Source organism: Volvox carteri (assembly GCF_000143455.1).
Source record: "Volvox carteri f. nagariensis unplaced genomic scaffold VOLCAscaffold_100, whole genome shotgun sequence".
Lineage (NCBI taxonomy): Eukaryota > Viridiplantae > Chlorophyta > Chlorophyceae > Chlamydomonadales > Volvocaceae > Volvox > Volvox carteri.
The window spans coordinates 96,532-110,855 of record NW_003307643.1 but is presented as its reverse complement, the minus strand read 5'-3'; the positions used below and the strand labels follow the sequence as shown (position 1 = coordinate 110,855).

Genomic DNA, 14,324 nt, shown 5'->3' with positions numbered 1-14,324 from the left:
TAGCTTCCCTGTCTTATGCATGACATATTCAACGATGTTACACGCCCTTCAAGGTGTGCATCAAGGACCCATGGGACTGGCAGATATTCCCACATACATACAAAGACTTTGGGATTTACATCATGTCTTGATGCTATCGAGTCCATAATGCGAATTTTGGGTTAAACGATAAAGTCCTAGCGTCGTGTTTGGCGCGACCTGTAATCAAGGCAAGTCACAAGGGTTAAACGATTAGCCTGGGAAATATCTATACTCTTTGCAATAATTTTCTCATGGACGAGCGAGCACATCTACTGCTCATGGCACACCGTAGATGAACAAACGCAAAGAGTGGTCGGCTTGTTGCACTAGCATCTTGCTACCTCTCCTCACAAATTTGAAATTAAGCTTATTGCAACGTTTCCTTACAATAGCCATTAGTAGTCATCGCTGCGATTATGGTCTTTCGGAGCTGAACACCATCGCCAAAAAAAGCTGACAGCCCCCTTGCGGGCGCAGGGAGGCAGATGTAGCACAGAGTCATTGTTTTGAAAGATCGATCGCTTTCAGTTTGGGTGGCCAAGGCATGCAGGGTCTTCAGCCTAGGGCATTCTCTAACCCATCGCAATGAGGAGATACACAGGCCGCGCACTTCTGGCAGCCGCCGCCCTCGCGGCCGAGGCCTACAGCAGCCTCAGCCCCGCAGGTGAGAAGTATTTGGACCGACGATGTGCTGCCTGCAGGAGTGCCGTCCTGCGTGGCGGCGCACCTTGGTGTTTCGCCCACCAAACCCCTCCATGATTTCACCCGCCCGTAATAAACCCCCACGCCGCAGCTCGGGCCCAGTATCGACAACTCAGGCGCTCTTTCAGGGCTTACATGAAAATCACTCCCTTAGTCCTAAACTAAACTATGCGCAAATGCCTCTCGCGTTTTCAGTTCAACACAGCCGTCGGGCAGTGTTGGGTACTTTGCGTCACATCACATAAGAGACCGCGGAGCAACACTAGAGGGTGATTTTAAGAAACGAACTCCTCCTTGGCTAACGACTAAATAACATCCCTCGGGTGCATTTCTCGTCTGATAACTTCACATCGCGCAACGCACTACCACGCTTTGGACATCCGTCCATGACGCGTCACAAACAAGCGTGTGTGTTTTGCCACATTGTGAACATTACCCGGGGAAACAGGTGCACTCTTCCTGGCGCTCTTCCTTGCCTGGGGCGCGTTGGCCACGCGCTCCTCCCTCGCGCCCGCACGAGCCGCTGCACGCACCAACCTGGTGCTTTGGTCCTGCGCCGCCGCCGCGGCCTGTGCCGTGCTTCTGCTACAGCTGCTGCTGCCTCTGCTGCCGTACAACGGCATCGGACCAGGCTCAACGCTGTGGGCAGTACTGGGGCTCCGAAACCTGTCACAGTGCAGCGCCTGGGAGCTGCTAGCGGTACGACGACGCTGAGGAGTAATCTGTATTAGAAGCTCGATTTCGGTGACTTGCCGGCAGCAGACTTGCTGTTAACAGAAAAACTTTTTTTGTTGGCATATATCTCGTGAAGTACGACATCACGGATATTTTAATTACAAATATGCGTACGGCTATTTAGGTTTACATGACACCTATCAACAACCTACTACCGCCATCAAAACGCTCATTGAAATTCCCGACAGCAGGGCTCGGCAGTCCAGCCTTGTGCGGTTGCCATTTAAGTTGTCTCATGTGGTGTGGAGGCAAAGAAAGGGAAATAACGTCTAACCACCAACTAACCGCCTTCTCGTGTATATAACCCATATAACTCTAATTCTGGATACGGAATGGCCGACGCCGCCAGGTCCTCTCGCCGCCGCTGCTTTGCGCACTTACGGCGCTGGCGGAGGCGCAGGATGCTCACACAGCTTGCTGTGGCGGCGGCAGTGGCAGGGGGGCCGGCGGCGGCACAGTGGGTGGCGGCGGCGGGGCCGGCGGGGCCGGCGGCGGCACAGTGGGTGGCGGCGGCGGCGGCGGGGCCGGCGGGGGCGGCGGCGGCACAGTGGGTGGCGGCGGCGGCGGCAGCACGTCTGAAGTCTGTAAGGCTATCCTGGAGCACCGTACGACGGCGACTCGCTCCGCTTGTCCTCCCAATAGCGCTTGGTCAGCTGGCAGCGGCGGCGCCGCCGCCTCCGCCGCGGGTCTGCTCGTGGTTCTCGCAGCATTGCTGTGGCCGGCGGTGTTCAATCTGCCATGGCTCCTGCTAGCATCGTACGGCATAGCTGCTTGGGCGTTACGGCTGAGCCTTCCTCTCGCCACACACGCACCGCTGTTGCGCTTGTTACAACTGTACTGCGGCGTCGCGCTGGCGGCGTTGTACGGCTGGCAGCTACAACCCCCCGACGCCTGGCACCCCATGGTGGCCAGCGGTGGCCGGGCTCTAGGACTATACCGCCTGTACGGCGCAGCGGCAACACAAGACGTGGACGACATTGTCCTGATGGCGCTGCACGCCGGAACGCTGACGGCGCTGTACGCGGCGCTGGGATTCGCCGCCGGCGCGGCGGGGGAGGCTTGGCGGCGCCGTCGGCTTCGACATGCGACTCGCGTGTCACTGGCCTCATCCGGATGGCCGCCGTCCTCTAGTTCCAGAAACCTCACGGTAGGTACGACTGTACGGCACGGCCGCGTCGACACTGCTCTTCGGGAGCCGCTGCTGCCCCCGTCACCCCCGGCCCCCGAGGCCCTTCCGCTCGCTGCCAGTGCGTCACCAGCTGGCGCCGCCAGCTCCCCCCTCCGCAGCCCCTTAGCCGCAACCGCCGCCAGTGGCTCTTTCCGCCCCTTAAGCCCCGCAGCAGCGGAAGGTCCTTCCACCGTGGCACCTGGGGATGGCGCCATCCCCCCTTCACATCCCCCAGTGCTCGCCAGTGGTTCGTCTTTACCCCCCTCCCACCCCGCGGAGCTGCATCACCGCGGTATCAGCGACCGCGGAGGGCTACAGCTACAGCTACAGCTACAGCTACAGCCACAGATCCAAGCCAGCCGTCATCAGGGACAGGACCCAAGCCTGCGAGATCATCACCAGCCGCCGCCGCCGCAGCAGCAGCAGCAGCATCAGACCAGGGCGGCATGGCAGCAGCCGACTCACCACCAGCAGCAGCACCAACACCAACACCACGGCGGCGGCTGCGGCGGCGGCCCTGCGGTACTCGCTCGCGCGGCGGCGTGGTCGATTGAGGCGGTGGAGGGGCTGAGCCGCCACCCCGGTATGGCCGCCGTGGCGCTGGCGGGTCTTAGCATGGTGGAGGTGTCCGTGTTGGGCTGGGTGCTGCTGGCGGTGGGCATGTGGGCGCTGCTGGTACCGGGAAGGTGAGGAGTAGTTGGCGTGTATGGTGGTTATGTGGTTCCGGAGCCAGAGGGGAGGTACGGGGAGGTACGGCAGACGGATAGAATGGAAGGGTGGGAGGGAGGGTGGGAGGGAGGGGAGGAGCCCCCCTCCCACCCTCCCTCCCACCCAAACTGTTTTATGTGTAGGTGTTTGGGGGTTTAGGGGTTTAGGCCTAAGTCATGGAGGGAGGGGGGCGAAGGGGAGGGAAGGAAGGGGCACGGAATGCCAACCGAAGGATTGTCCGAGCGGCGGCGGCGGCGGCGGCGGCGGCGGCGGCAATATGGAGCCCAGCGTTGCGTTGAAGAGCGCCGCGGACGTTGTGGAGCATGCGGACCGAGTGTACGGGAAGTACGGCACATCGTACTTCACCCACGCCTGCAAAAACTGCCTCTCGGAAGCGGAGTGCAGTTAATATGCCTGCGTTGGGAAAAGCGTGCGTGCGCATATTCCCTTCTTGCCCTTTTGAAATTACTTATCTCGTCGCTTTCTTTGGTTTCGGTGCTGCCCTTAATGTGACAGTATTTATCTTATTTATTGTCCTGCTTTGAATGATAAATCTTTTCTTTGTTTGTTTGTTTTATATGACATATTAGGTGCGGTCGGAAGGTGCTACGGCGCGCCAGCCCGGTATTGACGCTGCTCCTGCTGGTATGGAATACGGCAGTGTACGTCGTCACGTGCCTATCGGCGTCGTACCCTCATCTGCTACCGCCCGTACTGCACTCGCTGGGGCTCTTCATGTACGTCAGTCCGCCACCTGTCGTATTGCCTCTCTTGGGACATGCGTTTGCAATCGTGGCCATGGCCGGACTTTCGCGAAGTAGTACGGCAGGCAGGACGAGCAACAGTGAATCTGGCGGCGGCGGCGGTGCTAGCGCTAATGCTAGCGCAGGCCGGGGGCGGGACGCTGGCAACATCGTCGTCAGCAGTAGCAGCTGCAGCGTCGGCGGCGGAGCTGGGGGCCGCCATGACAGCGTCGCGAACACCTCTCTGGGCCTTACGTTCGTACTGGCACTGTACCACATCCTCCATGTGCTCGTACCTGTGAGCTGGATCCTGATCGGGTCGTACAAGCTAGATCTCCTGCATGGAGTGTACTTGCTGGCCGTACTGTTATACTGCGGCTCTACGGCCGTACGGCTAATTCCTGACCCAAGGGTCGGCGCAATCATGCCGGAGGTCCGACAGAGAGAGGGCGTCGTACATGGCCGTGTCCCCCATCGTGCCGCTTCCAGCAGCGACGACGACGTCGCAGGCGATGTCGCCGTTGGCGGCGGCGGCAACGGTGGCAGTGGGACCAGCGGCGGCGTGAGTTATGCGTTGTCGTACCCATTTCCGGCGACGCCGCCGGCGCATTCTATGCTGCGCCTGTACGCGTCCTTGCACCTGCTGGCATTGTACGCGGCTATGTGCGGGCAGCTCCCGGGTCTGGGCTTCCTACAACCTGACCCGTGGGTCACTACACTTCGGCTGGTGGGCCTGTGGGCACCGTGCCGTACGGCAGATTGTTTGCCTTTACTGGCCACGCTAGTACTGGCGACGGTGCATGCGGTGGCGGGCAAGTTCCTGAAGGTCGTTGGCGCCGCCAACGGCAAACCGCCAGCGGCAGCCGAGAGCTCACAGCAGCTACAGCCATCGCCGCCGCCGCCGCCGCCGCAGCAGCAGCAGAATCCGGCGGGTAGGGCGGCTGTAGTCCAGCACTGGCTTCTAGCCCTGGGATCCACACTAGCAGATTTAACATCGTCAGCAGGATACCTACTGCTCGCCGTACTGTTGTACGTGCTCGTCCTGTACGATGTACGGATAGGGCTTCTGGGATTGGGCTACATGGTGCTGGGCGTGCCGCTGCTGCTGGGCCCGCCTCGCCGCGGCCATTACGTGGGGCTACTACTGCTTCGACAACGACGGAGGTATATCGCATAGCCGGGAGCGGAGTGGGAGCTCCAGGGGGGGAGCAGGGGGCGGGTGTACGACGAAGCACAGACGATAGGCAAATATAGTCTAGGGGAAAACAAATACTGCATCAGGAATATATTCACTGACCAGCTCGGGGGGGAGGGGGATTTAGAGGAGAAGGGTTCTTAAGGGGTTTCCCCCCACGTGGTTGCGAGGGCCACATGTTTTTTGTGTCGTACAAGTACGTGCTGCGTGCGTGGTTGAAAATACGTTCTGTCGTACATCATTTACCTGGGCCACACCAGCCATCGTATGTGTACGAATCGTATAACCGTCACCTGGTACGATTTTTGTTTTTTGCATGTTGACCCCTCGTGTTGTCTTGTCTTATCTCAGTCCTGACGCTTTATAAATTCCCTCCGATCCCGGGTTGGACGTGATGTTTTGTTTTTAGTAGTAGTGCTTTGTTATGTTTTAAGTAATAAAGAAATTCTTAACAGGTTAAGCCGTATGTTTCTGGTTTTTAATTCGTTTGTTATTAACTCCGTCCTCGTCCTCGTCCTCGTCATCGTCATCGTAGATAAGTAATATTAGGTAAAATGATCGGTGTATCTCTTTCGTAGGTCTGGTCTGTTGCCTGATCAAGCTCAGGCGCCGCGCCCTTCCATCGTACCCTGGCGCTGTGGCGAGTTGATGATGGCTCGAGTCAGCTGGCTGGCGTTGGCGGTGCTCGCTCTGTACTGCGGACTCGACCTGTGCATGTCGTACGGCGCAGCGATGCTAGCTGTGTACGGCCCATGGCCGCCGGGAGGGGGTGGCGGCGGCGACAAGGAGGGTTCGGCGGCAGCAGCCGCCGCGGCAAGGGCCGCAGAATGGTGGTGGCGGCTGGTGGCGCTGATGTACGGCGAGGTGCCGCCGCCGGCGTCTGACGTGGCGCTGATCTTGGCGCTGGCGCGGCCGTCATGTCTGCTGCTGGTTATGCAGCTGTACAGGTGCGGAGGCAGCGTGTACGGCATTAGCCCGTTGTGACATTTTCGAAATTTTCAAGCGTCTCCTCTTTGAAGTGCGTCTGTATGTACATGTGCAGGTGGGCCTTTGCTGCGTCTGCCGTACGCAAGTGGATGCAGCGCTGCGACGACGAGTGCGCCGCCGTGGCCGTGGAGGCGACTGGACTGCCGGCGCCGTCATTGCCCGCATCCGCTGCCATCCCCGCCGCCGCCGCCGCCGCGTTGTCCACGTCAGATTATCTACGGCGGCGGCGGCGGCTAGCCAAGCAATCCTCCGTCGCCTGGTTTGCCAAACGATGGATCATACTTAACGTGGACTTACTGACAGGAGTTTTGTTGTTCGGCATCGCGATGACGTTGCCGGGGGCCTTATCGCTGGGCCTAATGGCGGCGGCCGTCACCGCCGCTCAGGCCGCTGTCTGGCGCGCCGCCGCCGCCGCCGAACGGCAGCCGGCGGCATCGCGGCGGCGCGACACCGCCGTCGGGTTCTTCACGCTTGCGCCGCTGCTGCTGGCGGCGGCGCTGTTGACGCTGTACGGCTTGCAGCTGGCCCCGGTGGCGGGCTGGGTGAGGGCGGTTTCGGAGCCGCCGGGTGGCGGCGAGGGGTACCGTCCCTGGAGCCCAGCCGCTGCTTTGGACTGGCTGGGGCTGCCGCTGTGTGGTGCCTCTAGCGGGGTGCCGCCGCCGCCGCCGCCACCGCCGTCGCCGTCGCCTCAATCGCAGCCGTCCTCGTCACCGCCGCCGCGGAATCCACCGCTACCTTTGGCAACGCTGTCACCGCCGCCGCCACCATCATTGTTGCCTTCGGCAACGCCACCCCAGCCGTCACCGTTACCTTCCTCACCGCACTCGCCGTGGTCACCGCAACCGTCACCTTCGTCACCGCAGTCGCCGCCGCCACCGCCACCTTCGCCACCGCCACCGTGGCCGTCAGCATCGCCGCCGTGGCCGCCGCCACCGCCACCGCCACCTTCGCCACCGGCGCCGCGCCCATTAGCATCGCCGCCGCCGCAGTGGCCGCCGCCACAGCCATCTTCACCACCGCCACCGCGGCCGTCAGCATCGCCGCCGCCGCCGTCGCTACCGTCATCATCATCTTTGTCATCGCCACCGCGGCCGTCAGCATCGCCGCCGCTGCCGTCGCTACCGTCACCATTATCTTCGCCACCGCTGCCGCGGCCGCCGGCATCGCCGCCGCCGCCGCCGCGTCACCATTATCTTCACCACCGCCGCCGCGGCCGCCAGCATCGCCGCCGCCGCCGCCGTCACCATTATCTTCGCCACCGCTGCCGCGGCCGCCGGCATCGCCCCGCCGCCGCGCCGCCGTCACCATTATCTTCGCCACCGCTGCCGCGGCCGCCGGCATCGCCGCCGCCGCCGCCGCCGCCGTCACCATTATCTTCACCACCGCCGCCGCGGCCGCCAGCATCGCCGCCGCCGCCGTCGCCGCCGTCACTATTACCTTCGCCACCGCCTCCGCGGCCGCCAGCATTGCCGCCACCGCCGTCGCCGCCGCCACCGTCACTTTCGCCACCGCCGCCGCGGCCGTCACGGCTACCTTCAGTGTCACCATTGCCGCCGCCACCGTTACCGTCGTCACCGCCGCCGTACCCAACAGCGGTGGACCGCCTTCGTGAACTGCTTTACCCCACTACAGAGGCGTCGGCAATTGGAAGCCCGGCCAGCGCCGCAGCAGCGTTGACGGCGCCGCTGCGTCGGCTGATGTCTAGGGCCACGGCTGCTGCGGTCGCTGCGGCCGCCAGCGCCGGCGGCAGCGGCGGCGAGTGCTCGCCAACGCCGGGCCTGCGTCTCCGTTTGGGCTTGGGTCTGCTCGCACTGGCGGCGCTGGCGTTACGTGGCAAGGCGCGCAGGTACCGCGGGGGTCCAGCCTGTGATGGTGTGATTGGGATTTCCGGGATATGCGGGGGAAGAGGTGATGGATATATCCCAATAAATCCCAATAATATAATACATACATCCCAGTTTTATAACAAATTCCGATTTCATAAAATATCTTCCAGTCTAAATCCGCAACACAGAGCCAATAAATAAACATATTTTCCTGATCATTCCTGAACCTCCCCGACTTGTAGCGACGGTACCAGATCTCGCATTACGGATTGCGCCTTCCTAAATCCAACAATTCGTTTGAGATCAACGGTTTTTACGACGTTTTTTACGACGCTTGGACTCTAAATCCAACAAAATAAATTGCGGCCTCCTGGTAACTTGCCCGGTGGTGTGGTCACCTGCCAGGTGGCGCACCAAGTTGCCTCGGGAGCTGGCGGCAGCGGCGGCGCCTGGTCAGCCGTGTTGCCTGTTTTGGCCACCGCCGGGGAGCAGGCCAGACGCCGCGGCGGCGGCAACCTGGCCGCCCCTGGGCCGCCGAGTACCGCTCCAAACTGTACGGCGGGTGCTGGCTCCGGTGGCTTCTGTAACCAACCAGGTTGGGCCTTATGGCAACACTGCCTTCTGAATGACATTTATTTATTTTCCATTTATCTTAGGCTATATTTTTTATTTTTCTAGTACACACAGAGATATCCCATAACGCTGTATCTATCTATGTAACCACATATCTATCTATCTATTTATTTATCTATTTACCATCTACATACCTATCATCCATCCATCCATTCATAATGAAATAATGCCGCCGTACGAAAACAGGTTTTGTCACGACTTGGACGCGGAGCGTACGACGTCTTGAAGGTACGATGTCCTGAAGTCACGCCGCGTTGTATTCTGTCGCACTGTCGTACGCTGCGCATTGACACACTGGTAGCGGCACACACGACCCGGCCTCTCTCTTTGAGGGGGCGGACGAGGGCGGGGAGGGGGGGAAAAGGTACGGCGAAACACAGACGATTGAGGAGAAGAAAAACTTTTCTGGTTCCAAATCCCACGTGTTTTTTGTTCACTGCATCACTGAATCGTGTGGCAGGATCTGTTTTTGGAGCCGTCGTACTTTTGCTTTTTTTATAAATCGTACTTGTAAATCGTACTCGCCGATCTCCTCTATGGTGCGGCATCACCTCATTCTCGTGTTGTGTCCTGTTTAGGCAATGGACGTCCCCGCCGAGCAGCTGGTGGCTCCCCCCGCCACGGGGGATGTGGGCGCTAGCGGAGGTGCAGACGGCAAGGCAGGCGAGGAGGACGCGGACCAGCAGATGCAAGGAGAACGGGAGACGCCGGCGGCGGCAGCGGCAGCGGCTGCCGCCGGCAGCGGCGGCAACATGGAATCGCCGCGACGGCCAGCAGCGGCCGCATCCTCCACCGCCGCGGCGGCAGGTACGCCGGCGTCAAGTACGCCGGCCTTGCCGTCGTACGACGACGCTGCAAGACCCGGCACACCCAATGCGCCGCTGCCTCTGAAGCACTACTACGGCGGCGGCGGCGGCGGGGGCGGCAACGGCGCCGCTGACATGGCTAGCCGTGTGCTTGTGTTCGTACAGCTGGTGACGCGGGGCGTTATGGATGCATGGGAGGGCGCCTGGGTGGAATGGGGCGGCGAGGTGGCCTTGCTGTCCCTGCTGCTGGCGGCCTTCACGAGCTGCAGCGTGATGTCGCTGCCGCTGCTGGCGGCGCTCGGGCTGGGCATGGCAGCGAGGTGTGCGGTACTCGTGGCTTAGTTCCCTTGGTTGGTTGGTCCTGGTTGATTAGCTGGTTAGTAGGTTGGTGCTGGTTGTGGTTTTTTCGTGTGGGATGGTCCTCTATTTCGGCGGATGATGGGTCCTCTATATTTCCGCAAAAGCGGGTCAGCTTCGGGAACGACTCTCTCCATACTCTCTATATATTTCTGCTTTCGGCGGGAGTTTCGGGAGTTCGTACGACTCGTTGCGCCGGAACCATTTGCCGATGTGTCTGTCTGGCTGGTACGAATTCCACGCAGGCAGCTCCTAAACCGTTTGTTTTCAGAGAGCCTCGCCATGCGCCCTACTGCCGCTACCAGCAGCACGAGCACCACCACATCCACATCTGCAAATCCCACAGCGAAACCCAAAACCCTAACTCCTCTACCGTCACCAGCTCTTTTCCCCCCCCCGTTTCCCCCCATCCGCCTTGGCCCGCTTCGCAGGCCGTCCCTCCATACTCTGCTCCGGCGGTACGTCATATTGCCCATGCTGGGTGCCGTACTGCTGTACCAGTACGGCGCTTGGGTGGGTCTTCCCAGGCTGTTGCTGCCGGTGCTGGGCCGGCCACCGCCGTACCCATCGCTGCCCTCCGAAACCACGCACCTTCCCCCGGCTCTGGCGGCGTGGTTGGGGCTGCAGGGTGTGGGCCCGCTGGTGCCGTGGGCACTGTTCGCAGCGATGGTGGCATGCCTGATGCAGGCGAGTACGGCATGGGGAGTACGGCAATTGCCTTGCTGTACTGGGTCGTACAAATTTACCCTAAGTACACTTTTTTTTGGTGGGGGTAACGGAAAGCCTGATTAAATGATGAAATCTTTTAGGATTCCCCTTTTGATGATGGATTGTTGTTGGATGGCGCAGTAACACTATCCCTGTATATGAGTTTGCACAACAACTGTCAGTTGTGTCGTACATCCTTAGTTGATGTCGTACATGGCAACTGTTTGTGTCGTACAACCTCTACTTGCGTCGTAAAGCCGCCGACTGGGCTCCCACCTCCACCACCTCCACCACCTCCACCACCACCACCACCACCACGGCCTTTGCCGCCACCGAAACCCCCACTGCTTACCCGACGTGACGGACTGACGGACTGACGGACTGACGGACCCGCAGGTAAACACCGAACTGGGGAAGCAGCTCCCGCATCTGCGGCAGGGGCACCGCGACGTCGTGGACCAGGCCGCCGCCGCCGCCGACGACGACGACGACGACGACGACGACGACGACTCCGTCACCGGAGCCTCCGTCGCCGGCGGCGGCGGTAGATCGTCCACTCACCCGCCCATTCGACAAGAGGCGGTCCGTAGCCGCGGCGGCCTGTGGCGGCGGCCGTGGCGACGCACTGATTGGGTTGCCGAGTCGGCAGTTGTCCCTGCCGCCGCCGCCGCCGCCGCCGCCGCCCCTGACGAGGGTATCATCGCCGCCACCCGGTACGGCGACGACAACGACTTGGAAGCGCCGCTACTGCCGCCCGTCGTGGCGCCGGCGTCAGCGGCGACAACGTCGTACGAAATCCGTGCACCAGGAGGACCTGGCAGCGGCAGCGGCAGCGGCAACGGCAGCGAGGCCCAAGATGCCGTAGTACAGCCGGGCTGCTTTACCCCGGTCATTAAAAGCCATCCGCTCGCCATCCGCTCGCCGGCTTACCGGACGGCGGCGGCGGCGGCCGGTGACGGCGGCGGCGGTGACGGCGGTCGTACGACACGGTTATTCTCGCCGGTGGCATCCTGGGCTCAGCCTCATTGGGGCGTTCTGGATTGGGGCCGGTACTTCCTGGTCCGCCACGCCGCTGACGTGTTGCTAGTGGCTCTCGTGGGCCTTACGGCGTTCCAACGCGACCTGTTGCGTGCCGGGTACCTGGCGCACTGCCTGCTGCTGTTCCGGCGGCGGCAGGAGCTGTCTAGACCGGGGGGCGCGGGTGGGGCACTGTTTGGCCGGTTGGTGGCCTTCAACTTCCTGGTACTGCTGCTGGAGGGCGTGTTTCAGGTAGGCGGTCGGTGGGTGAGGCGCGTCGTGTGTGTGTGTTTTCCTCTTTCCTCCCCCGCCCCGTGTTTTTTTTCGTGTACGTGTGTCGGTGTGTGGATGGTGGTAAGAGGGTTTCGTTGGGCCGCCTTTTGTTGTGCGGCTGTGGAAGGAGTGTGGAATTATTAAAACATGCCAAAAAAGAATGAGAAGCAACTGCCTGACGGCCGAGTGGGTGGTTGGGTGGTTGGGTTGAATTGCCATGATCGCTGAAAAAGGGTGTGTGTGACGATTGAAAAAGGCGCCACAAGGCCCAACTGAAATCTGCATTTACCCCTCTCCCTCTCTATCTCTTATTTCTCTCCACTTATTTTGGCTGTGTGTGTGGTTTAACAGGCGCCGTGGGAGCTTCTGCTCGGTGCTTCCTGGGCCCTACCGTGCAGCCTTGCCGTACCGCACCCCGACATCGGCGGCGGCGGTGCCGCCGCCGCCGCCGCCGCGGGCTCCACTAGCCCTGGGGCTGCCCCGGCCTGCACCTTTCCCCGTCTCGTCGGCCTGTGCCAGCTGCAACCCGGCAGGACCGCCGCCGCATCTGCTGGCGGCGGCGGCGGCGCCGCCGGCGTGTGGCTTCCCTGGACTGCTCTCGCCGACTCGCCCGTGGTGGCGGACGTGGTGGTGTGGTTGCTGCTGCGGCTGTACGTTCGAGTACTGCACTCTAGGGTGTTTGCGCGGGTGGCGGCGGTGGCGGCGGCGGCGCAGCAGCGGCACGTGGCGGCGTTACGGCAGGAGGCGCGGCGCGCTCGCCAGGCGGCGGCTCGCTGCGCCTTGGCGGCGAGTCACTCCCGGGCGGTCCGCAACCGGCGTATCGCCATGCTGAAGGCGCTGCTGCTATCTCCCGGTGGGTTCGTGGTTTAAGAAAGGGGAATACAGGCTCTGACAGATAGACAGACCGACGAACAGGTAGGCAGAGTCAGACAGACATGTTTTCCTTCATGGCCGTACATTCATATCCGGACGACGCAGGTGATGCCGCTGAGTCGGACGGTCCCGCTCCGGCACTTAATTCCGATGTCAACGCCGACGATGATGCTAATGGCAACGGTGCCGCCGCACTGGCGGCGTACTACCGAGCGCGGCGGGGCTCGGTCGCCAGCGGAAGCGGTGGCGGCGGCGGCGGCCGAGAAAGTGGCGCAGCCGGCGGCTGCGGGCTACTCCTTGCGACCGGCGGCGGCCCATGGGTCGCGGGGCTCGCGGATCTGCTAGACGATGATGTCGATTTGTACGACGTGGCGGCGGCGGCAGCCGCCGCCGGCGGAGGCCTGAAAGCCGCCGGGAGGAGACAAGGCCGCGGCAGCGGAATGCCCGCGCTGCTCCGTGCCGTACAACCCATGGGTCTAAGTCAATCCTACCCGAGCCAACAGGCGCATTATCGCGTCGCTGGCGGCGGCGGCGGCGGCGGCGGCATCGGCGGCGGCGCTGACCGTGAAGGAAGAAGATCAGGTCACGCCGCTGCCGGCGGCGGCGACGTTGTACGACACGAGGGACTTGGCGCCTTTGGCCGCGCCGGCAGCCTTGCTCAGGTGTGTTGTCGTACCGCGACGTGTATGACGTGTATGATATCGTCGTACCGCGTCGTACCGCGTCGTAAGCTTTATGCTTTGTCCTTAACGCGTCCTGGCGTGTCATGGCGTGTCGTATTTCACGACACGTGTCCAACCTGTTTGCCAAAAGGGGAGTTTTGGATTGGGAGTTCAGGATATGCGGCAACGGGAAGAGTTTCTTTTCGTCACCTTCAGGACCGAGGTGAAAGAGGAAGTGGGAGAGGAAGTCTAAAACTGATATATGTTCTGTCTTTCATCCTTCCGTCTTTCATGCTCATGTAGCGCGGCCTTAGTTGTGTTTGCCGTATATGCAGTGTGGTGGTTATGACAGTTTGTACGATACTTCGGCGTTTTTTTGCAGGACTTACTGACAGAAAACTTCACAGAGTCTACTGGCATCCGCGGTTGTACGCCTCGTCGTACACAGTCGTACGCGGACCTGGAGCCGTCGGCAACAGGCCGGCTCGGTCGTCTGGCGGCTGCTACGGCACCAGCGGACGCGGCGGAGGCCGCCAACGCTGACACCGCCGCCGCCGGCGACGATGTTGGTTCTACTCCGCTTACGTTATCGCACGGTAGCGGGTTGGGTCTCGTACACCGGCGCTTCGCATCGGCGGCAACTTTGACGCCGGCCGGCTTCCAAAGGAGCGCATTCGGGTCCTGGGGGACAGGGGAGGGTTCCGGAGCCTTGCCGGCGGCGGCGGCGGCGGCGGGGCCGCCGGCTGCCGCATCTTGAGGATCTTCCCGGCGACCCGGTCAGGAGCCGCGGCAGGCCGCCGCCAGCGCCGTCGCCGCCGCCGCCAGCGCCGTTGCAGCGGCTTTCTTGGCCGCCGTTACTGTTATGGATGTACGACAAGCTAGTAGCGCCACTGGCGGCAGCGGCGCAGCG

At 61.8% G+C, this 14,324-nt stretch overlaps 1 protein-coding gene across 1 annotated transcript; it reads left to right on the top strand.

Moving 5' to 3' along the window:
* Positions 1-606: 606 nt before the first annotated feature.
* VOLCADRAFT_99955 (uncharacterized protein) lies at positions 607-5,254 on the top strand (the record flags this gene model as incomplete). The annotated part of the gene is made up of 4 exons (XM_002958625.1): positions 607-685; positions 1,172-1,263; positions 1,808-3,312; positions 4,081-5,254. The coding sequence occupies 4 exons, from the start codon at positions 607-609 to the stop codon at positions 5,252-5,254; spliced, it is 2,850 nt and encodes a 949-aa protein (XP_002958671.1).
* Positions 5,255-14,324: the final 9,070 nt, after the last annotated feature.